At 46.2% G+C, this 19,643-nt stretch overlaps 1 protein-coding gene and 1 long non-coding RNA gene across 2 annotated transcripts; both read right to left on the reverse strand.

The window, feature by feature from the left end:
* Window positions 1–341: 341 nt before the first annotated feature.
* On the reverse strand, window positions 342–5,639 carry LOC149347596 (uncharacterized). Its single transcript, XR_016292543.1, has 3 exons — window positions 5,175–5,639; window positions 2,562–2,585; window positions 342–464 (listed from the first exon to the last, which is right to left on the reverse strand). It is a non-coding gene; the product is annotated as an uncharacterized LOC149347596 (long non-coding RNA).
* A 1,679-nt stretch (window positions 5,640–7,318) lies between these two features.
* Window positions 7,319–19,316, reverse strand: LOC149347597 (uncharacterized). The gene is made up of 6 exons (XM_089541609.1): window positions 19,307–19,316; window positions 16,785–16,845; window positions 13,529–13,653; window positions 10,583–10,603; window positions 9,081–9,125; window positions 7,319–7,395 (listed from the first exon to the last, which is right to left on the reverse strand). The coding sequence occupies exons 1-6, from the start codon at window positions 19,314–19,316 to the stop codon at window positions 7,319–7,321; spliced, it is 339 nt and encodes a 112-aa protein (XP_089397735.1).
* Window positions 19,317–19,643: the final 327 nt, after the last annotated feature.

Here is a 19,643-nt window from a genome sequence, read left to right on the forward strand (position 1 = left end):
CATGCCCGACACTCTTAGGTTAGGTTAGGTTAGGAGGGCCTGGCAGGCCCTTACCGCCGATGTTCGCCGCGGCCAGTGGTCAAGAATCTTGAACACCGTTAGCTGTTAAAATTGCATTTGTGCCATTTGTGACGATAACAAAAACGTTGCTAGCATAAAAATATAAGCCTGCCGACGAGAGATCTGCGGATGCATTGATTGTTGTAATGAAATGTTAAAACATGCTACAAAATTTCGTTGATAAGCCCTTTCCCGTTCAAAAATCCTTCTGTCCAGAATGGTCGGGTATGGCACCTTACCTTTTCTCGTCTTCGTAGTAAACACGAGCGGCTCGTGGTTGATTGTCTTGTCATTGAAATATGTAAACGCCCGTATGTAGACATAGTCCGTGCACTGGTGAATCTTGGGCCAGATGAATTTCTGGCGCTTGATGTACTCGAAGACGCATATGAGTGTGAAGTTGCCTGCGAGGACAGGGCATGCACTTTATCTTACGTCCTATGCAGTTTTATACTCAAAACGTCACAACGGTATGTATTACATCTTTACAAGCTCAGCTTGTTTCAGTGCGTTAGCTCTAATACTCGCTTTGCTCAAGGTGATTCAAGTGGGACCAGTGGATGGTATCATTGCGTAGCGCATCATAGGGATTCGCGCCGACGACCTGTGTTTCCCCAAACCGTTACTTTTTTAAACTTCACACGGCCATCACGGCCAAAGTAATTAACGCAGTGCATTCGCAGTGTTGTCAAACAATTTTCTCCTTGCGATGTATACGTTGGCATAAAAAAGTAGATATTAGGATATAACAAAAATTCTATCGGATATAGTGAAGACGGCTAATGACAAAATATTCGATCGGTATTGCTAACACTCCATAGCCATACGCTGCCTGAAGGCTTTGCTATTTTTCTGTATAAATTAACGGAATGGTTTCGTGGACCTCTGTCAGGCTGGTATTGAAGAAACGGAGCTAGTTGGGCCAGTTGGAGTATGTATCATACGAGGTACAGTACCTATGATATTGAACGCGTACACAAAGTAAGGAATGCACGGCGACGACGACGCATGGACGACAACGCTTTGCGCTCTTTGTCTTGTGCGTGCGCGTCCTGTGCCGCCAACTTTTTACCCTGTATTTGTCAGGCTTCTTGGGAAGCTTCTAGGGCACACAGGAGACCACTAATTGTCAGTAGCAGCTTACAGTAGGATATCTTTACAATTTCGACGCCAATACTTACACACAAAAAAACACTCTAAACTTTTTGAGTTTATGTTACTCTATGTGTCAAACATAAATATTAAAGAAACACTATGTGCCAAGAATTTTTGTTCATAATAAACTGAAGGGAATCACGGCATTTTCTTGTATACAGATTCGGGGATACAAACATGCGATGCATATTATTTGGGCTGGAATTCATATCGGCTGCGAGGACGAAAGTAGTTTGAACCTTGCCCTCAGTTTTCACCAGCGGGTCGTGGTAATCTGTTCATTCAGCGCACCCACCAGTGACCAGTCGCACGCCCAAAAACACAGCTTGTAGTGGTCCTGAAAGCAGTTTTGGGAGGGATTGAACCGCCTCCTGGCGCCGTACCTCTCACTCATTGCCCTCTAATCCCGTATCTTACGCAATGTTGAAGCCAATAACCTCAGAGCCCCGGCGCTTAGCTACTTCTATCACAATCGTCTCCATCTGTTGCCGTTCCTCTCCCTCCTTCTGTGCTATTCGTAATCATTGTAATCTACTTTACCCCGTTGTTAATTAATCCTCGCTTATGTAATCCCCAACCTCCCCCCGTATCACTGCGTGTCCGGCTGGATCTTCTAGCAAGGAGGATGAACTGGCCGTGGTGTGCCAAGCCGTCGACCTGATGGGCGCTCAGTTTGCTGCATAAAGTTAACACCACTTCTCCTACTACAACTGCTTCTACTACTACTACTACTACTACTACTACTACTACTACTACTACTACCACACTATTTCTACTACTAACACTACTACCCACTACCACTTACATTACCAGTTCTACCACGGCCACTACTTCTACCAACACTATTACTACTGTTACTATATTACTACTACTACTACCTACTACTACCTACTACTGCTGCTACTACTACTACTGCAGATCCACTAGCCACTACCACTTCCACTACCACTTCTACCGCCACCACTACTCCACCAACACTATTACTACTATTACTACTACTACTACTATGCTACTATTACTATTACTACTACTGCTACTACTCTACTCGAAGCTGCACCTCTAAATTGTCATGCGTCCACGGCGGTGTTCCTACAAAAAAAGAAAGAGGCGTCGGGCCTGCCCTTGTTTAAAGCCTAAAAAATTTTCCCTGCATGCAAAGATGCTTCTGCTTCTTAAACAAGCTTTTACCATGACAAAAATAACGTCAGGATGCTTTGGGGAGTCTTCCGGCGTGAAAACCTATTGAAAAAGCTCGAGGACTGATCGCGCTTATATGAAACGTTAAACTAATTAGCCCGTAAACGCAAGGCAAGGTTACGCAACACGGCATCAGAATGTACGCTTACGGTTTGGTTTCCCAGGCGTAGGGGCTGTAAGAAATGAGAAAAGATTTGCTTGAATTAGAGGAATGAACATAAGAGATTTTGCAGAAGATTAGACGTACTTAGCAAAGCACGCTCTATGACAGCTAGCGCTTACCGCTGAAAGCGCGTCGCCACTGCGCATGCGTAGTTGGCCCTAAGGGTGCCAGCAGATGCCGGCCAGCTGACGTAACCCCGTCCGCATCAAGAGCTTATGTGCATGCGCAATAGCGGCACGCAGCACGTGGTGAGCAGGTGTTCATGCAGCGCTCCTCTTATCAATTAACAGCCGAATAGGAACACGCGTGGAGCATGCGCTATGAAAAGTAGTTATAGCAATGTCATCGAAACAAATGACCACGCGAAGGACAAAAGTGTCGGGGAGAAAGGCTCGAGGACTTAAAAAGCAGGTTGTTCACAGTGCATGCCGGTACACGACCAGTTCAACAATATGTTTTGCTGGGCGAGTTGGAAGTAATTGATTTGTGGACCAGCGCAAAACAGACAAGGGACCAAGGAAAGAGAAGACGATACGGGCGCTCGTGTCGTCTTCTCTTTCCTTGGTGCCTTGTCTGTTTTGCGCTGGTCCACAGTTTGAACGAATAGTTCGACGGGGAGATTTCACAGCTCAGATTCAATGAAGGTTTTCCTGCTGTCTTTAACGCAGTAATCGCTTACAGCGCCACTCATTTTCCGCACGCCATCACTGATGACGAAATGCTATATGGTATAGATGCGCAGTTCAACATGCCAAAGCTACACGCAGATAGAGTGTACTGCAGGGCTCGGGATTAATTTAGAATATCGAATTTTCCGGATTATATTCGGTGGTATATACATGTTTAAAAGCTAAAATTAGTGCGGTACGGCATATATGTGTGCAGGCTATATATGTTTCATTTTTTACATAGTGTTTGTCAGAGCCGTAGAAGCGTTGGTTGGCTGCTGAAGTGAAACGAAAATTTGGGGGAACGATTACGGTCTGCCTAAGGGTATTAGGCGATCTCGTGGATCGGTTACTGGCCATTATGCAGAACTGACCATTCTCTGCTTACATTCACAAATCGCTGAGATTCATCATTCCACACGTGGCGCAGTGGTGCGCCGGTTAGGCGAGTCACTCGAATTTCCGACTTGCTTTATTTAACATGTATCAGTAGGAGGCTTTCGAGCTTCATTGTTACCCTGTCATCGCTTAGTGAGGTTCTTCGGTGCAAGTCCTGAGTTTAGTGAAAGACTGGAAACTTTGAAGTGGGAGTGCTTATGCGAATTCAGGAAGTGGCGCTTATTCACCGATAATCGTCTCTGACGCGCAGGCGTATTCGCAATGAGGCGGTGTCTCAAACGCCAGGAGCACATCGGTTATAGCGTCCCGAAGCGCCACCGTAAATGCAGCGGGAATCAAAGGGTAGCCAAAGTTAACTGGTGAGGCTATAGGCGTCCGACGTACACCCGACCAAATTTGTAACTGACTCGGGTGTTGCATCGCTAAATGCGCCTTGTAAAAGGTTCTTTTCGGCTACACCGCTGGCATATTCGCGGTGTAATTGGATGCGTGAGATGGCATTTCGTGGTTTCTTTTTGTTCACAAAGTTTGAGTGAAGTACTTCGCGTTTAAATCAAACTAATCAGAAATATTTATTGTCTGTCACTACAAAGAGCGGAAAACGCAGCAATTATTCTGGTGGCACATTTGCGCTTACACTAGGTAAACGACTTGTCCGCCATGAAAGGAGTGGTAGGTGTTACCCACAGGAAGAGGCCATATGGACCAGAACGATTGCCGCGTATTCCGCTTGTTTCGGCTCTTCGTAGTGGCAGACGATGAATATTTCTGATAACTCCGATCTAAACACGCAAGTATTCCACTCAAGCATTATATTAACAAAAAGGACCCATGAAATGCCATCTCAAGCGTGAAATTACAGCACGCATATACCAGCGGTGTAGCCGAAAAGAACCTTTACAATGTGCATTTAGCGATCCAACGCCCGAGGAAGTTAAAGGTTTGGCCGGGTGTACTCCGCAAGGCCTTAACAATGGAGGAGGGTGTAAAAATCGCTTTCCAAAGGTTTTCGCCCGCATCTGTGAGAGGAACCGATTAAGAGGAGCCACGGCAACAGGAAATTTCGAAATACCTATTTTGAAAGCTTATTTCTGCCGGTAATATATCATGTAGAAATATTTTCATGGCCTGCGTTCCGGATATGCCTGGCAGCTACTGGAGAATAGCGAGTTTTCAAGAAGGAGGTGGTCAGGAGGCTTGTAATGAACTAGACGCGGACGAAATTAACCGGGGTTCCTTTGCTACAGCACTCCTCCCAGGCGCCGTCCAGCTTCGGGATATTGAACAGCACACAACCTGCCTGCTTTTGTTTTCCGCACACCGTTCACGCTTAGCCTTTCATTTTAATGTACAAATGGAACAAGGGGATGTGGGGGTTTAACGCCCCAAAGCGACTCTGGCTATGAGGGACGCCTTTGCGAAGGGCTCCAGAAATTTCTACCACCTGGGGTTCTATGAAATTCGGACGTGCACTCTCAGTTGTGCCTAGGTTTTTAACGCACTGAGGAAGTTCAGCTCATGTTTGCACTTACTGAAGTCGTAACCAGGCGTCGTGGCCGGTGGGGCCGTGGTTGTTGTACTGGTCGTCGTGCTGGTCGTCGTTGTCGTCGTCGTAGTGGTAGTTGTTGTACTGGTCGTTGTCGTGGTCGTTGTGGTACTCGTGGTTGTACTGGTCGAGGTGGCCGTCGTCGTGGTAGTCGTGCTAGTTGTTGTCGTCGTTGACTTCGTCGTCGTCGAACGCGTCGTGCTCCGTGTTGTGCTCCTGGTGGTCGACGTCGTGGTTCTCGCTGTCGACGTAGTCGTCGTCACTGTTGTCGAACTTGTCGATGCTGTCGTCGGCGGCACCGGACGCCGGGTAGACTTCGTTGTAGGGAGTGGTGTCGGAGGAGCCGTGACCGGGGAGGTACTTGCACTTGTGGACGGAGTTGCAGACGTCGTCGATGAGCTTTCGGTGCTCAACGTTGCCGGAACACTCGAGCTCAAGGTAGTACTGGACCATTCGCTTTGGCTTGCTGTCATTGTGCTGGTTTCTGGAGCTGTGATTGGTTGAGGTCCGGGGCTGGTCACTGAAGCAAGCAAGAGGAAAACACGAACGCTCTGTCATTAATAGTTACGTGGAATAAGGTTTAGCAGGTAATAGGGATGTATGATGAAGACTGCGTTCAACATTGTGGTGTTCTAAAGCTTCTGCATAATCAGCAATTTTGGACAAAAGTATTATCGAGCCGGAAAGCTTCCATGAGCGCAGTTTTTTCGTATAATGTAAGACTTCACTATATCATTTATTATATCCGCAGATCACATGGTGGCAGTACTGAATTTTTTTTCTATTAAGGTTATTGCTATCGTCAAAACCGTTCCTTTTTGGTTTTCTATGGGAGTCTCGACGGTTCGACGCGACCGATGGAAACAAAATATTTTGCTACATATGAGAATAGCGGACCACTACCTTAAATATTTCAGTAAAAGTATTCTAAATTTTTCAGTTTTGTAAATTTTGGCCCTAAATTGCTGGACATGTGCCGAGACATTCATGAACACCACCTCAACAGTATTTAACACACGCATACATGCAATGTTCGAAAACGTGGTCTGAATGAAAGTGAGCTTAAATATTGAATGTGTTGCATAGAATATCTCAAGCCTGGCGCTGAAATGAAGACGAAAACCTCTGCGTTTTACGGTAGCTCTACTATTTCTCCGGTGAGTATGTATTCTTATTTGGCAAGAATAAGCGCTTCAAAATTTTCTAAAGTATATTGAAGTGGAAAATATCAACAGATTTCTATTCGCAAGTTGTTACGGCAGGTATGAATCAAAAGGAGTACAACAGGCTAGGAAAATTGTGTTGAGACAGATGTGGACTATGAAGGCCCGAAAGTGCAGAGTTAAATCATCCTGGAGGGTGAACATTTTTTATGTGCATTATTTTCATCGTTCATGATTCTAAAGAAAGTCTGCATTTGAGAACTTTCCCATCGTTACATAATTTAGAACGCCACTTTTTAATTTAGAGGGCTAGTGGGGTCACTCGAGGCCACTGTGCGGCTTTCCTGTATACCAAGCTTCCCTACTTGGCCAAAGAATTAAGACACCTATATACGTTAAGTTAAGGCAATCCGATAGCAGTGGAAGCTGTTCACGTCTGTACCGAAAGTGACCCCACTTCCGGCCTGGTGACATGACTTTCCTCCAGCCAATGGGAATATTTTGGTCTGGTGACATCACTGACCTTCAGCCAATGCGAACGTACCGTTGTGGTGACGTCACTTCTCTCCTGGAAGTGGGCAAACTTTAAGACCGACCACACATTTCGTTTCCTCAAGAGGCTTTTAATGCCATCGCATTATTACACTTTCTCGCAGGAGAACGGCGCACAGCCTCTACACTGAGGCAGTTTTGGTCACTGCAAAGAGCTTGCGAATGCCGCTATATCGTCCAGATTCCTCTTCGATCTTTGAAGGAGTATCTTAGAAGTATTGCACCATATTTTCACTACGCAACTGACGAAACAGCTGGTGAGAAAAAGTAGTACAATATATCAAAACGAAGATATGTAAGTCTAATGCAGCCACTGCTGCGCTTTCTTTCTGCAGCAAACGCGCAACAGAGTTCAAGTCCGATCTCCTTAGAGGAAACTCGAAAACAGGAAAAAGTACAGGAGGCGGCATGTGTCCTAGGCCCGGGAAAAAGCGCATATTATGTTTAATGGCTCACCTCCAGAGGGGGTCAGTGTCTCAGCTGCCGGTGGTGCTGCATGATTGCGTATTGAAAAAAAAACGATTAGGGACGGTCACAGAAGGGCTAACTTCAGAACAAAAGGAAGTGGATGTATAGCGATTTCAGACTACTGTTTCCTTAACTGTTGGCCTCGTAATGTGACTGATTTTAAAGAAATAAAGAAACACCGCCTCGAGCGATCGTGTTGGTATAGATACCGACACTAGATTTTATAAAATAGCATTAATTTCCCAACACGAATGTAAAAGAAGATGCGACCTTGGTGCGGAACACCAACGACCATTGTCCACAAATACGAACAGGAACTGCCCCAAGTGATCCCTTTAAACTGCAGGCTGCCAGCAAAAGAACAACTGTGAATGGGAGCTGGGTATCTGCAAAATTGTGATTTGTTCACAGCGACAGTGTTACACTGTCCCTGTGAACACACTGGCATGACACTGTCCTGTCATGTTCCTATCATTCTTTGTGGCTACCAGAGACATTCAAGGCATACACATGCATCCTTCTACATCTGCCCTCGCTTATAGGCCCTGATTGCTCGGACGGCTCAGTTGAAGATTCAGGTGCAAGCACTAAAAATGAAATTTCGCTCACTTCTACCAATAAACCCCTCTTACGTTTTTCTAGTGCCCTACGACCTAAGATATGATAGGGAGACATGTATGGCAAACTATCCAAGAGATACCACAGTTTACCACAGATATCAGTCTCAGAAGCGCCCATTCCTCGGTCTTCATGGCTGTTATCACGTCCATAATATTTTTACCCGGCCCGCATGGCTATTAGTCGGCCTATTCCTGCTGGAAAAAATTCCATGATGCAATACACTCCTACATTTCGTCACACAAATGTCGTACAGATGTCATTCATTTTTGCAAAATTGTACATTTTGATGCAGATGTCATACAGTATCATACAAATTGTATGACATTTGTATGATGAAGCCTGTATAAGGTTATTGCATCATAACTTTTTTCAGCAGGGATAGGGCCCTTATCTGACCCATATGTCTTGCGCACGAATTGTAGGGCTGTAATGTGGCCCACATGAATTATCCGGGTTACATGATTCTCTTGCTGCTCAAATGGCTCTCGCAAGTCTCCTGAATGGCTCGCATGTCCTTTTAACCGGCAGGACATTAATCCGACCAGCGTGGCTTGCGTAAAGCCTATATCGCAATATCTGGACTAGATAACTATCCGGCCCCATGCCTCTTAAGGGACCACATTTGTCTGATGGCGCAATCATATCCGGATAGTATCGTCATTGACAAGCTGCTCTGTAAGAAAGATTTTCTGTGCCGCATACTGATGACGGCTGCGCCAGTGAACTCCAGGAAAGCACCTCATTTTGGTGACGCTCGGGAGACTGCGTAATACTTGCTGAGCACTGCCAATCAGGTTAGGGGAAGGGCACCGACCAATAACAGACTAAAAAGACGGGGACCATACAACACCGCCCTCATCTGTTTCGGTGCTTTGTCTGCCTCCTATTAGCCGCTTATTCTCCATTGAGATCAGACACTCTGCAGCTTTGTGAGTACTCTTAACAGTACACTGTTGGCTCTATAGATTAAATTAACAGCACAAATGCGGCTTCTAAGAGACCTTTAAAAGTTGCTTCTGACATGTAAGTGTAGCCTCCGATCATGTCTCCGATATTTAAACCTCGTAAGCAATATCTTGGGTACTTACGTCCTCCCCCCGGCACTGGAACCCTGTAAGTGGCTTTCGCCGTTTCTGCAGACAAAGTGCGGAGAAGGCTGGTGTAAGTAATCACTAAGCGAAGATGAACACATTACACACAGTTCGAAAGTAGCCTGTAACCGTAGTCAAACTCGTTCACTGCGCCTCAGTGCCGTTGGGTTATTTACCTAAAAGTTTACCGAAAAGTAAAACAAAAAACTGTGAGAGACTGCGTAGTTGAGAATTTCGCCACCGTAGACGTTACGCGATGTTATGACTCGGTGAGTTTATACAGGCGTTTACACCTTCTCTCGTTTAAACTCTGTGTACATCGTGCTCCTCATTTCATTTAGCTATCGCCTTCCACAAGGTTCACATGTCCATTTGAAAGGCAGGCCACGTATCCCACCCCCATTGTTTGCTTACGGCCTTTATGGCAATATTAAGGCGAAAGCCTTTAACGGCTCATACTGTCGTGCGTTAGCAGAGGGTTTGGAAGCGTTTAACTCTTGTTAACTCGGGAACTAAAATAGATAAGAGAAAACAATGCTTGCTTGAGATAGAGGAGGAAAAAAATAAACCTTGAAGCCACGTTTGATGACTGTAGAGTAATTAGTTAATTATAGACAAAAATGTCAAAATTGCGTTCTAAATAACGCAGACGTCGATATAGCCACGGTAATGGAATGACGTCACATCCACCGGAAGTCGTCATGGCATAATGAAAATTTTCACAGAATGATCGAAAAAAAAACAGATTTGTGTGAAATTAGATGGAAGGATGTGTAATTAAGCGTAATTAACATTTAAAATCCCCGAAAGACGTATAATTTGGGCATCTGTATACCCAAGGGAACGGTGTGACGTCACATCCACTGGAAGTCGTCACGCCATAGTGTCCTTGGCTTTCGCCTCTCGACAGTTTAGTTGCCAAAGTGTCCTCGAAATTTTTTGAACGAGATCACTTAACCGGCCTCAAAGCCGTTATCCGGCCCACATGCCTATTATCGGTACCACATTGGTCTTATGACGCATAAGAAATAAATGGCCGTGTGAATTATTTCTTTGACTTCTCAGAAGTTTCATATACGGGCGCACCGACATCTCCTAGAGCAAGTGTATCTGCTCCTTTCCTGACGGATATTAAGTTCCCACTGGAACAACCATGATGACGAGAACAAAAGAAAAACTACAAAATGCAAAATATTCCAGGACACCTTTCGTCAACTTTTTTCTGTATTCTTCTTCGAACAATGTACCGTATTTTAAACTCCCCCCCACCCCCCCCCCCCAAAAAAAAAAAAACCGTAGGAATGGTCCCATCTTCCCGCAGTCTTCGAGCAGGGCCGCAAACTCATCTACTTATCTAGCAGGAAGCGCTAAGCTTAGAATCGACACACATTTCTAAGATCAAGTAGATGAAAGCAATTACGACCTTTCCAAATGCAAAGATGATTCCTGTGATGAAAGGAATAAAAATGAAAAGGCTCAAGCCTGTAGGTATTCCTTACGCGTTTCGTCACCATGTTCACCTGCGAATAGAATCCACGCCACGGTTAGAAGTCGGAAAAGTCGGTGGCTTAACATAATATAACAAAACTTTCATATAACATTGCGACTTCCAAGCTTCAGGAGTTCAGGGGCATATGAAGGAACCTTAAGAAAAACAAAGAAAATTTCTGATGCGACGTAATGATTAATCGAAACAGTTATCCGGTGTTATGCAAAAGAATGAACTGACTTTAAACAAGCCGTTAACGACTGACGAAGCGTACTAATTTTTTTAGGGGCTACTGATCTATTTGGGAGTGCCTTGATGTGTTTTGAACTCAAAGTTACGGCTATTTTATGCGCCGCCGTGGTGGCTCAGTTGTTATGGTGCTCGGCACTACGGGGTTCCTCATTGCCCGAGTCACCTTGGGGCATTAAACCCCACAATCCAAACCAAACCAAACTATTTTATGCGGTTATATTACCATTACCATTGAGGACTCCGAGGGAACTGTGCATGTAAAGCAAGGAATTACCAACTCCGCATTTATGAGCCTTAACCCATTAGCGCTATATGAATAATTTCCATCCCTGAACGATAGATCCGAACATCGGAACGGAAGTTGTTACGTCTCGCCTTCGTCGTGGGGAAGACAACGACATGGCAGCAGCGAAACGCCGACAAACCCCGAGACGCGCGTTGGGTGAGCGCCTGGATTGCCACGGAAGCCGCGTCCGTCTGCCCAGTTGAGCGAGCGTTTCCCGGACACCGAGTGTGAACGCGCGTTCGAAAAGCGCGAACGCCGCTCATGGACATTCCGGCGTCTGCGCTACGTGGATGGCATCGTTCCCCTCTCCCAGCGCGTGACGACGGCGTGATCTCTCGGGAGTGAGTGAGTGCGTGTGTGTCTGTGATTGGTGCCAGTGAAACCCGGCCCCCATCTAGGGACCCTAGGGAAGGGAACTCTTAAAAAGCCGGCAGCGGCACGGCCGAAGAGCTCTTGGTCATAAAATGATCTCCTGATGAGCTGTCGTGATGCAGCGTTCCTGCAGGTCACTTGTAAATATTCCTGTATAAAGTCCTCTTTCATTGTCTTTTTCCAGCAGCCTCGTCTCAGACGTCCCTCAATTCTCTCTCCCGCACACGACCATGCTACCTCGTCTGTAACAATGTGTAACCCGAAGTGCTAGAGCACCTAAATGGCATCTGGCGTAACTACGCAAATAGACCGTCAATTTTTCTCCCAGAAAGTGATTGCACTGCTTATTTCCCATTATTCAACTCGACAAAAAAATCATCCGCCCATAATTTTCATGGTTTTTATGAATGTTCACTTCCTTAATAAGTCTGTATTGGAAAATATTAATTACTATTACCCCACGCAAGAATATCACTTCACTTCCGTTCTCAAGCGGCTACTGACATAACGATCGCAGAGACGAACGGCAAACAAAAAAGAAAAGATCTGGACGGGGTAGCTTAGCGGCGTCTTAAGTCCTTAAAGTAGCGTCAATAAGCTAATGTCCATTTATGCGGAACTGATGACTCTCTACTTTATATTCATACATCACTGAAAGTCCCTGTACCACTCCTAGCTAAAAAATCTACGAAAAATCTCCAGAGAACCCACCTATGACCTCGGTCACATAACCTTCTGATGTCATTGCAACCTTGCTACCAAATTGTGAGAAACTGTGCACTGTGGCAGACGGCAGTTAAATTGTGATAGGTCGCTCTGCAAGAGCAACCTCTAGCGACCATTACTAGCCAAATGCTAGTAATGGTTGCGTTAATTGTTGCCCGAGTGAGTTAGCTCTTTTTTTAACGCGAGAGTTAGTATCCCCATGTCGGATAAAATTTTCGGGCGTCGGCGTTGGCGATGGGCCAACGCCGACGCCCCTTGTGGAGTCATCGCAACCTGCCCACCGGATTGTGAGGAAATTGACCAGCGTAGCAGGTGGCAGTTATTGATTGGCCCGCTAAAGGTTGCTTGACAATAGGAGTCTAGTTCGCACAAGCAGCTCCTGCCATCCCAGGGCAGTGGCGCTTCGCCTAACCGCTGCACCACGGCGCCAGGAGTGGTATGAGGACTCCCAGGGATCTGTGAGTGGTAAGTGGAGAATGGCCTATTCCGCATGTCTTGGCATTAAACCATAAACGTTATCGCGTCATACCCTTAATGCGGAGCCTAAATGCCATCCCAATTCCTTTTGCCGTTATTCCTGTGTTCGCGAAGTCCAGAGCTCAACTCAGCGTCTGCAGGGTGAGCAGCCAACTTATAAAGCAGGCTCCGTTGGCACACACATCTACCTCGGTTTTAGAGAAGATGTTTATTTATTTATTCATTTCGTTTCTCTCGCGATCAGTATGGTCCTTTTTCTTAATATCCCTTTAAATGCATTGCTAAGCCTCCTTTCAACCTTTCCTATGAAAATTCTCAATTGCATTTTCTTTTCGGTCTCATTCTACCATATTTAGGCCTCGTGCATTACTCCCTCACATATCCCTTCTTAATGTTTACCTATTTTTCGCACTCCCTGAATTTTCGTTTTGACTTTGTTAACGTCATGCCCGTGTTATTTGTTGCCATTTGTTGAATCCGCTCTGGCCACGTTTTATTTAGGTTTTTAGTTGCGTTTTTTTGTCTCTTTTGTTTTGCTGAGGTTTAGCCTCGCGGGTCTCTCATTTATTGAGTGGCAGTCATGCAGTTTTCCTTCTGGTATCTTTTGGCGTAGGTACGCTGGCGGGTCACTACTTTTCTAGCATATTAAAAGGTGCGGATCGATTGCTTCAAAAATAGCTGATAACCAAGGGCAGTTTGTGCGTCGTTCTAGTCTTCGTGCATTCGGCTGCAAGCGCTGTGGATTCCGTGAGGTCTGCGTATGGCAACGCGTACACACGTGTAGACAACTCAATAGAGGGTGCAATGCTGACGGGAGATTTGTGTGGCGCTGATAATACTCACCGCTATAGTAACCGGAAAGCAAGAGAAGAAGAATGATCATGATCACAAAAAGGACCACGATACAACAGCAGATAAGGGGAAGGGCCTCGTCCGGATAGCTGTCCTCGTCCTCGGTTCTTCGCTCCCTGCAATCTATCGATAAATCAGTCAGCCAGTCACTCAATTAATAAAAAAGATTTAACTGCGCGAAAGGGTTTGGACACAAGAGAGACACATTCACGACACTTAGAAACGCAACCAATCGATCAATTAATGTATCAACCAATCAGACAGTCAATCAGTAAGTCAGTAATCAGTCAATCAATCACTCAGTCTTTCAATCAATCAATCAGTCAACATTTGGATCAAGCAAACAATCGAAGGATTACGTAAAGAAAAGATTACACACAAAGCTGAAAGCTGAATATTGATGATGAAGGGGGGCTGAAATTCGTTTCTACCACAGGTTCATGTCCAGACAGAAGTTTTGAGTATTGGAATATTTTGAGGCACTTTTATAAAAATATTAGTTAATGGGCTATTCCGATTTGCGGCAAATTTTTTCTTTTCTAGTTTTTTCATCTCACGCATCGAGTAGTCAAAACTACCGTGCAAACCAATGGTGAAAGTTTTTAACGACACCAAAAACGTTATATCATAAGAATGCAAGCCTGACGACGAAAGATCTGCGGATGTAATGTCAGTTACAGTAAAATCTTACAATACATGAAAAGATCGCCTCCCGAAAATATTTCCCGACTGAATATGCTTTTGTCCAGAATTCTTGCTTATGCTATGATTTTGGCCGAGTGTCTCGATCGGCACCTTCGATGGCCGCCTGGCAACATTTATTACTTTAGGCAACAATGTTCCCTGTCAGTGACGTCGTTAGTGGAGGGATCCATACCATTTCCCCGACTTGACGCTGTTTAGCGCGCTGCGAAATCTCAGTGCAAGTTCTTTTTTGGGTTTAACCTCCACCCGCGCTGGGCCTTAGAGGTTACAAGGATATCGTTTCCGGCAGAGACAGCTGCATACCCAACAATTCTGGACAAAATCGTTTTTAAACATGAAAACGTTTACGAACGCAATTTTGGTCATATATTATAACATTTGACTATAACAATCACTATATCCGCATACTTCCCGTCAGCAGGCTTGCATTTTTTATTCTATTAACGTTTTGGTTTGGTTTGGTTTATTGGGGTTTAACGTCCCAAAGCAACTTAGGCTATGAGGGACGCCGCAGTGGAGGGCTCCGGAAATTTCGACCACCTGGGGTTCCTTAACGTGCACTGACATCGCACAGCACACGTCAAGAGAGTTCCCCATTGGTTTTCTATGGCCGTCTTTACTTAGTATGATCGATGAAAAACCTTAAAAAGAAAGATTTTATTACACATTACAAGAAGGAATCATTTCCTTTAATATTTCCATAACAGTTAATTATATTTTTTCAACACTAAAATTTTTTTGTCGCAAATATCGGATATTGTGTTTGGATGAAGGCAAAGGCCAAAAGGCGCCCGTGTGCTGTGCTGCATCAGTGCGCGCTGAAAGACCCCAAGCCGACCACTAAAGCTGTGTCTTTTCCGCTGTGCCAGCTTTCGCTCACTCTTCCATGCTTAATTATTGTAATCATTGTAATTGGTTACACTGAAAATAACGACTTTGCAGCTTTGTCACTCTCAGCTGATACCTCCTCCGTGCCGTGAGCAGGGCGATTAAGCAGGAAGAGGGGCCTTATTTGCGGTCTACAGATCATCATCATCATCATCATCAGCAGCCTGACTACGCCCACTGCGGGCAAAGGCCTCTCCCATGTCTCTCTAATTAACCCTGTCCTTCGCCAGTCGCGGCCACCGTATTCTCGCAAACTTCTTAATCTCATCCGCCCACCTAACTTTCTGCCGCCGCCAGCTACGCTTGCCTTCTCTTGAAATCCACTCCGTTACCCTTAAGGACCACCGGTTACCTTGCCTTCGCATTACATGGCCTGCCCAAGTCAACTGCTTCCTCTTGATTTCAGCTAGGATGTCATTAACCCGCGTTTGTTCCCTCACCCACTCCGCCCGCTTCCGGTCTCTTAGAGTTACACCTATCATTTTTCTTTCCATAGCTGGCTGCGTTGTCCTTAAGGTGAACATTCTTTGTTAGCCTCCACGTTTCTGCCCAATAGGTGAGTACCGCACAGCACACTGGCGTCATTCGTGCCTCCCTCGTATCGAAGTGCGGATCCCTCGGCCGCTATTTGATAGATCTCGTGCAGGGCAGCTAAAGGCAGCAAACATTGTGCCACCCGTCACCGCATAGGTCAAATGTCCACCGAGAGAAACAGCTACATCATAATTTCTCTCTTCGTAGCATGCTCCTAACTTCAGCGCCATGGTCACTGCCACTCTCTCGGAGAGCTCTTATGCGCCGCCTACGGAAGATACGCAGTGCAAAGCTTGCTGGGCGCAGATTAATATTAATCGTATTAATATTTTTTATTCCCGCTACTGCGTACAGAAATTACGGAGGTGGTGAGAAAAAAAACGAGGGCGCTTGACTGGGTTCGCACCAACTATTAGGCAGCGGCATTTGCAGTCTATATAATATATCATATATACACACATGTAGGGAGAACTACACATGAAAATACAAGAAAAAAATAACACTTGATACAAGGGTTCATACATAAGTCGTGATGGTGTTGCCCGTGATCAAAACGGTTGGCCTAAACGCTTTCAATGAAGAAACTTTAACTAGTCGAAAACGAAACACGAAGTAACCAGGCGGCATGGTTTGCTTCTAGCTTGTATAGTGGAGCCCTTGTGGCTTTCCTAAAGATCGAAGGGTGTTGGAAGGTAAGAAGACCCCCAGTACTTACCTTTAACGGCTATTTGAGCTTGAGGGAAGCTGTAAGGGCTCCACTGTATGAGGTAGAAGCGAACCATGCAGCCTGGTTACTTTTGACAAAGACTGTACATCAATAATTGAATCAATGAGCCTGTTTAAAAGTAATAGGAGTCGGTAATTAAGCCTTTGGTGCGCGCAATTTCTTCGTGCAGCGGGCCCAGTCCTGTGTGGCTGGGGACTTTGAGGGTATAGAGTCTGGAAACGCTGGAGTGAGCCTAAATGGCAAATTCTGTCTAGGCGGGCTTTTTGTTCAATTCTGCAACGTTCAATATGGCGTCCGCTTTGTCTCAACCCTCAATTCCTTCGGGAGCTGGTATGGTCAGCGCGAAATAACTAAAAGAGTTCACAGCGGGATTTATGAATGGTCTGAACTTACCCGTACCCGGAGACCATTTGACTCATCTCGCCGCCGCTGTACAGAAGGCTTCGCTCGACTTCTAAAGCAGAAAGGAAAGTGAAAACTTAAGTCACATCTGTAATACAGACTGGATACGAAGATCCGGCCCCAAAGGCCATCGCCGTGGCCGCTATAAAAATACCGCTCGCTGTTGTTCCTCCCCCTCAGTCACTACTTGCTCGCTCTGGAGTCCATACAAAATAATCTTTACCATCGCAGCACGAGGTTAACGAGATCGAATCATGGCCGAGAAGGACAGAAAATGTGGCGTTCGGAACTTTTAATAGGGCAGAGCGTACCGGTCGAGCAGGTTGTGGCCAATAACTTTGGTTGCTCTAGGCCCGCTCCCCCATGAGCCACCTCATTCCCCGCGAACGAAAAACGCTGCAACAAAATACAAATAGAGCCGTGTGGTGTGCGACGGCACTTCCGTCGCCACAAAAGCTCCTGATTTGTTAAAGTTGACTGTACCACTCGTCCTTTTTAGCAAGAAAAGAAAAGCGGAGGAGACCGAGACAAAAAGGACGAATAAAAGACAGCCTATCATGTCTTTTCGGCCGTTTTATATTAAGGCGAAGGCCTTTAATGGCTCATACTGTCGTCCGTTAACAATACGTGTCACACGCGTTTAACTCGGGAACCAGGGAACTAAAAACGATAAAAGAAACCTGATGATTGATTCAGGTAGAGGAGGACAAAATGGACCTAGAAGCCAAGTTTCATTACTGTAGGTGAATTAGTTAATTACAGGCAAAAATGTCGAAATTGCGTCCAAATAGCATGGACGTCGATAAAGCCACGGGAACTGTGTGACGTCACATCCACCGGAAGTCGTCACGCCATAATGAAAATTTTCACTGAATGGTCGGAAAAACGTCGGATTTGTGCCAAATTAGATGGAGAATTGTGTAATTAAGCGTAATTAGCACTTGAGATCCCCGAAAGATGTACAATTTGGGTACCGATATCGCCACAGGAACGGTGTGACATCACATTCACCGGAAGTCGTCACGGCATAGTATCGTCGGCTTCCGCCTCTCAACACTTCAGTTGCCAAATTGTCTACGCAATTTTTCGCTTGATGGTTTACGGCGGTCTAACGTCCCAAAAGGCTATGAGAGACGCCGTAGTGAAGGGCTCCGGAAATTTCGACCACCCCAGGTTCTTTAAGTGCACGGACATCGTAAATCACAGGGCAGTGTAGAATTTCGCCTCGATCGAAATTTGACTGTCGTGGCCTTGATGTCGCCACCATAGGACGACAAACCGATAAGGCTCTCGATGTGCAGAAAATCCGGCGGCGTCGGAGTCGTCGTCGGCATTATGCGCGAAAAATGGGCTTGGCCTGTGGCAGCTAAATTAATGATTATTCGCGAGAGGTTGCTCGGGAAGAGCAACTTGGGTCGCACAAAATACACCGGTGCCAGCGCCTGCCATCACAGGGCAGTGTCGCAGCGGCGCAGGGCGCTACACTATTGCACAAGGAGTGGTATGAGGATTCCCAGAGGCATATGAATGTAAAGTTGAAAATGATAAACCCCGCGTATATGGGCATTAATACCCTTAACGCGGAGCTTAATTGTCCCGTCCAATTTTAACCAATGTGCTCAATGGCAGTGCGCTGCGACTCCCACCTAATTTGCGGAGTTCACTGCTTTGGCTCGGCCAGTGCTGAGTTTAAGGGCGTGGAATAAAATCCCCAGCAGTGGCGGTTGCTTTGCGGCGTAGGCGAACCGGAAAAATTTAGGTGCGCTGTGCAATATCGCAGCGCGTGAAAGAACCCTTGGTGGACAATAATCTGCAGCCGTTCAGTGCGCCGTTTCTCTTCGCTCATGTCCAACCTTTCGCCGTCAAATTCCACATACCACATCAACAGGGATAGTTCAAGGAAGTGGCTATACTGCCAGCAGCCGGTAGAATAGCCCGAAAAACAGAATCTCGGCAGTGTCGTCTTGGTGGCTCACTGTAGTCACGTGACACGTACAGTCCTTGCTCGAAGAAATATTTGTTTTATGAATGAAAAAGGAAGAAAACAATATTTGTATCCCTTTGGAGTGAGTCCCTTTTAGGCAGCATTCTGAGATTCATTGGTTAATGTTTGACTGGCAGCAGCCGAGAGCGTATTGTGCAGGGTATTCGGAGAAATAGATCACTGGCAGTGTCGTTTCATTGTGCCGTGGGGCCAACGGGGCCAAACTGCCGGCAAAGTTCCCTGTGGGCTACTCTGCCGGCTGCCGGCTTAGTAGTCTCGTCCAAAGTTCAGCGTCCTCCGGAAGGACTCCGTACGGTCGGGCTCCGAATTAACTTGGACAACCTCTGGCTCCTTAACCTGTGCCGACATGGCGCAGCAAAAGGGCGTGTTCAGTGTTTCGTCTCCACCGAAACGCGGACGCAGCAACTGGGATATGGTCCTGCGCGCTCCGACATCGCAGGTGACCGCTCTGACCCCTCCGCCAGCGCGGGAGGTGTCGAAAAAGGCCACACGAGAAAGAGGCGCTCACCTTCTGTCATTTTGATGCTTTGGGGCTGTCTCCTTACGATGCGCTGACCAACGTGAACAGTACTGCAGGCCTGCCGGGCTTCGCGTGCTGCTCTCGAGCTCGCACAAATGGCTCGAGCTCTTCGCGCCCTTTTCTACTTCTTCGGTCCCACGTGGTGTTGTCTACGGCATCCCACAAAAGTTACGGCAGAGAAAAGTGGAGGCTGAGGATAGAAAGGATGACCCACTGCGCTAAACCTCCACGAACTCATGAATGTTTAGCGCAGAGGGGTCGTGCGGAGACCCAAGAACCTACATGTTCCAAATCCTATGGCCAATGAAGTTCCTTTCACTCTCTC

The sequence above is a fragment of the Amblyomma mixtum genome, chromosome 4 (genome assembly GCF_055824585.1).
Source record: "Amblyomma mixtum isolate Tamu chromosome 4, ASM5582458v1, whole genome shotgun sequence".
Classification (NCBI taxonomy): domain Eukaryota; kingdom Metazoa; phylum Arthropoda; class Arachnida; order Ixodida; family Ixodidae; genus Amblyomma; species Amblyomma mixtum.

Excerpts from the sequence above, each read along its gene's own strand:
- LOC149347597 (XM_089541609.1), bottom strand. Across the intron at positions 9,126-10,582 it reads TGAACATGGTGACGAAACGC|AAACGGCGAAAGCCACTTAC; the intron begins GTAAGGAATACC and ends CTTTGTCTGCAG. Across the intron at positions 7,396-9,080 it reads TCCAGTGCCGGGGGGAGGAC|CACCACCGGCAGCTGAGACA; the intron begins GTAAGTACCCAA and ends GCAATCATGCAG.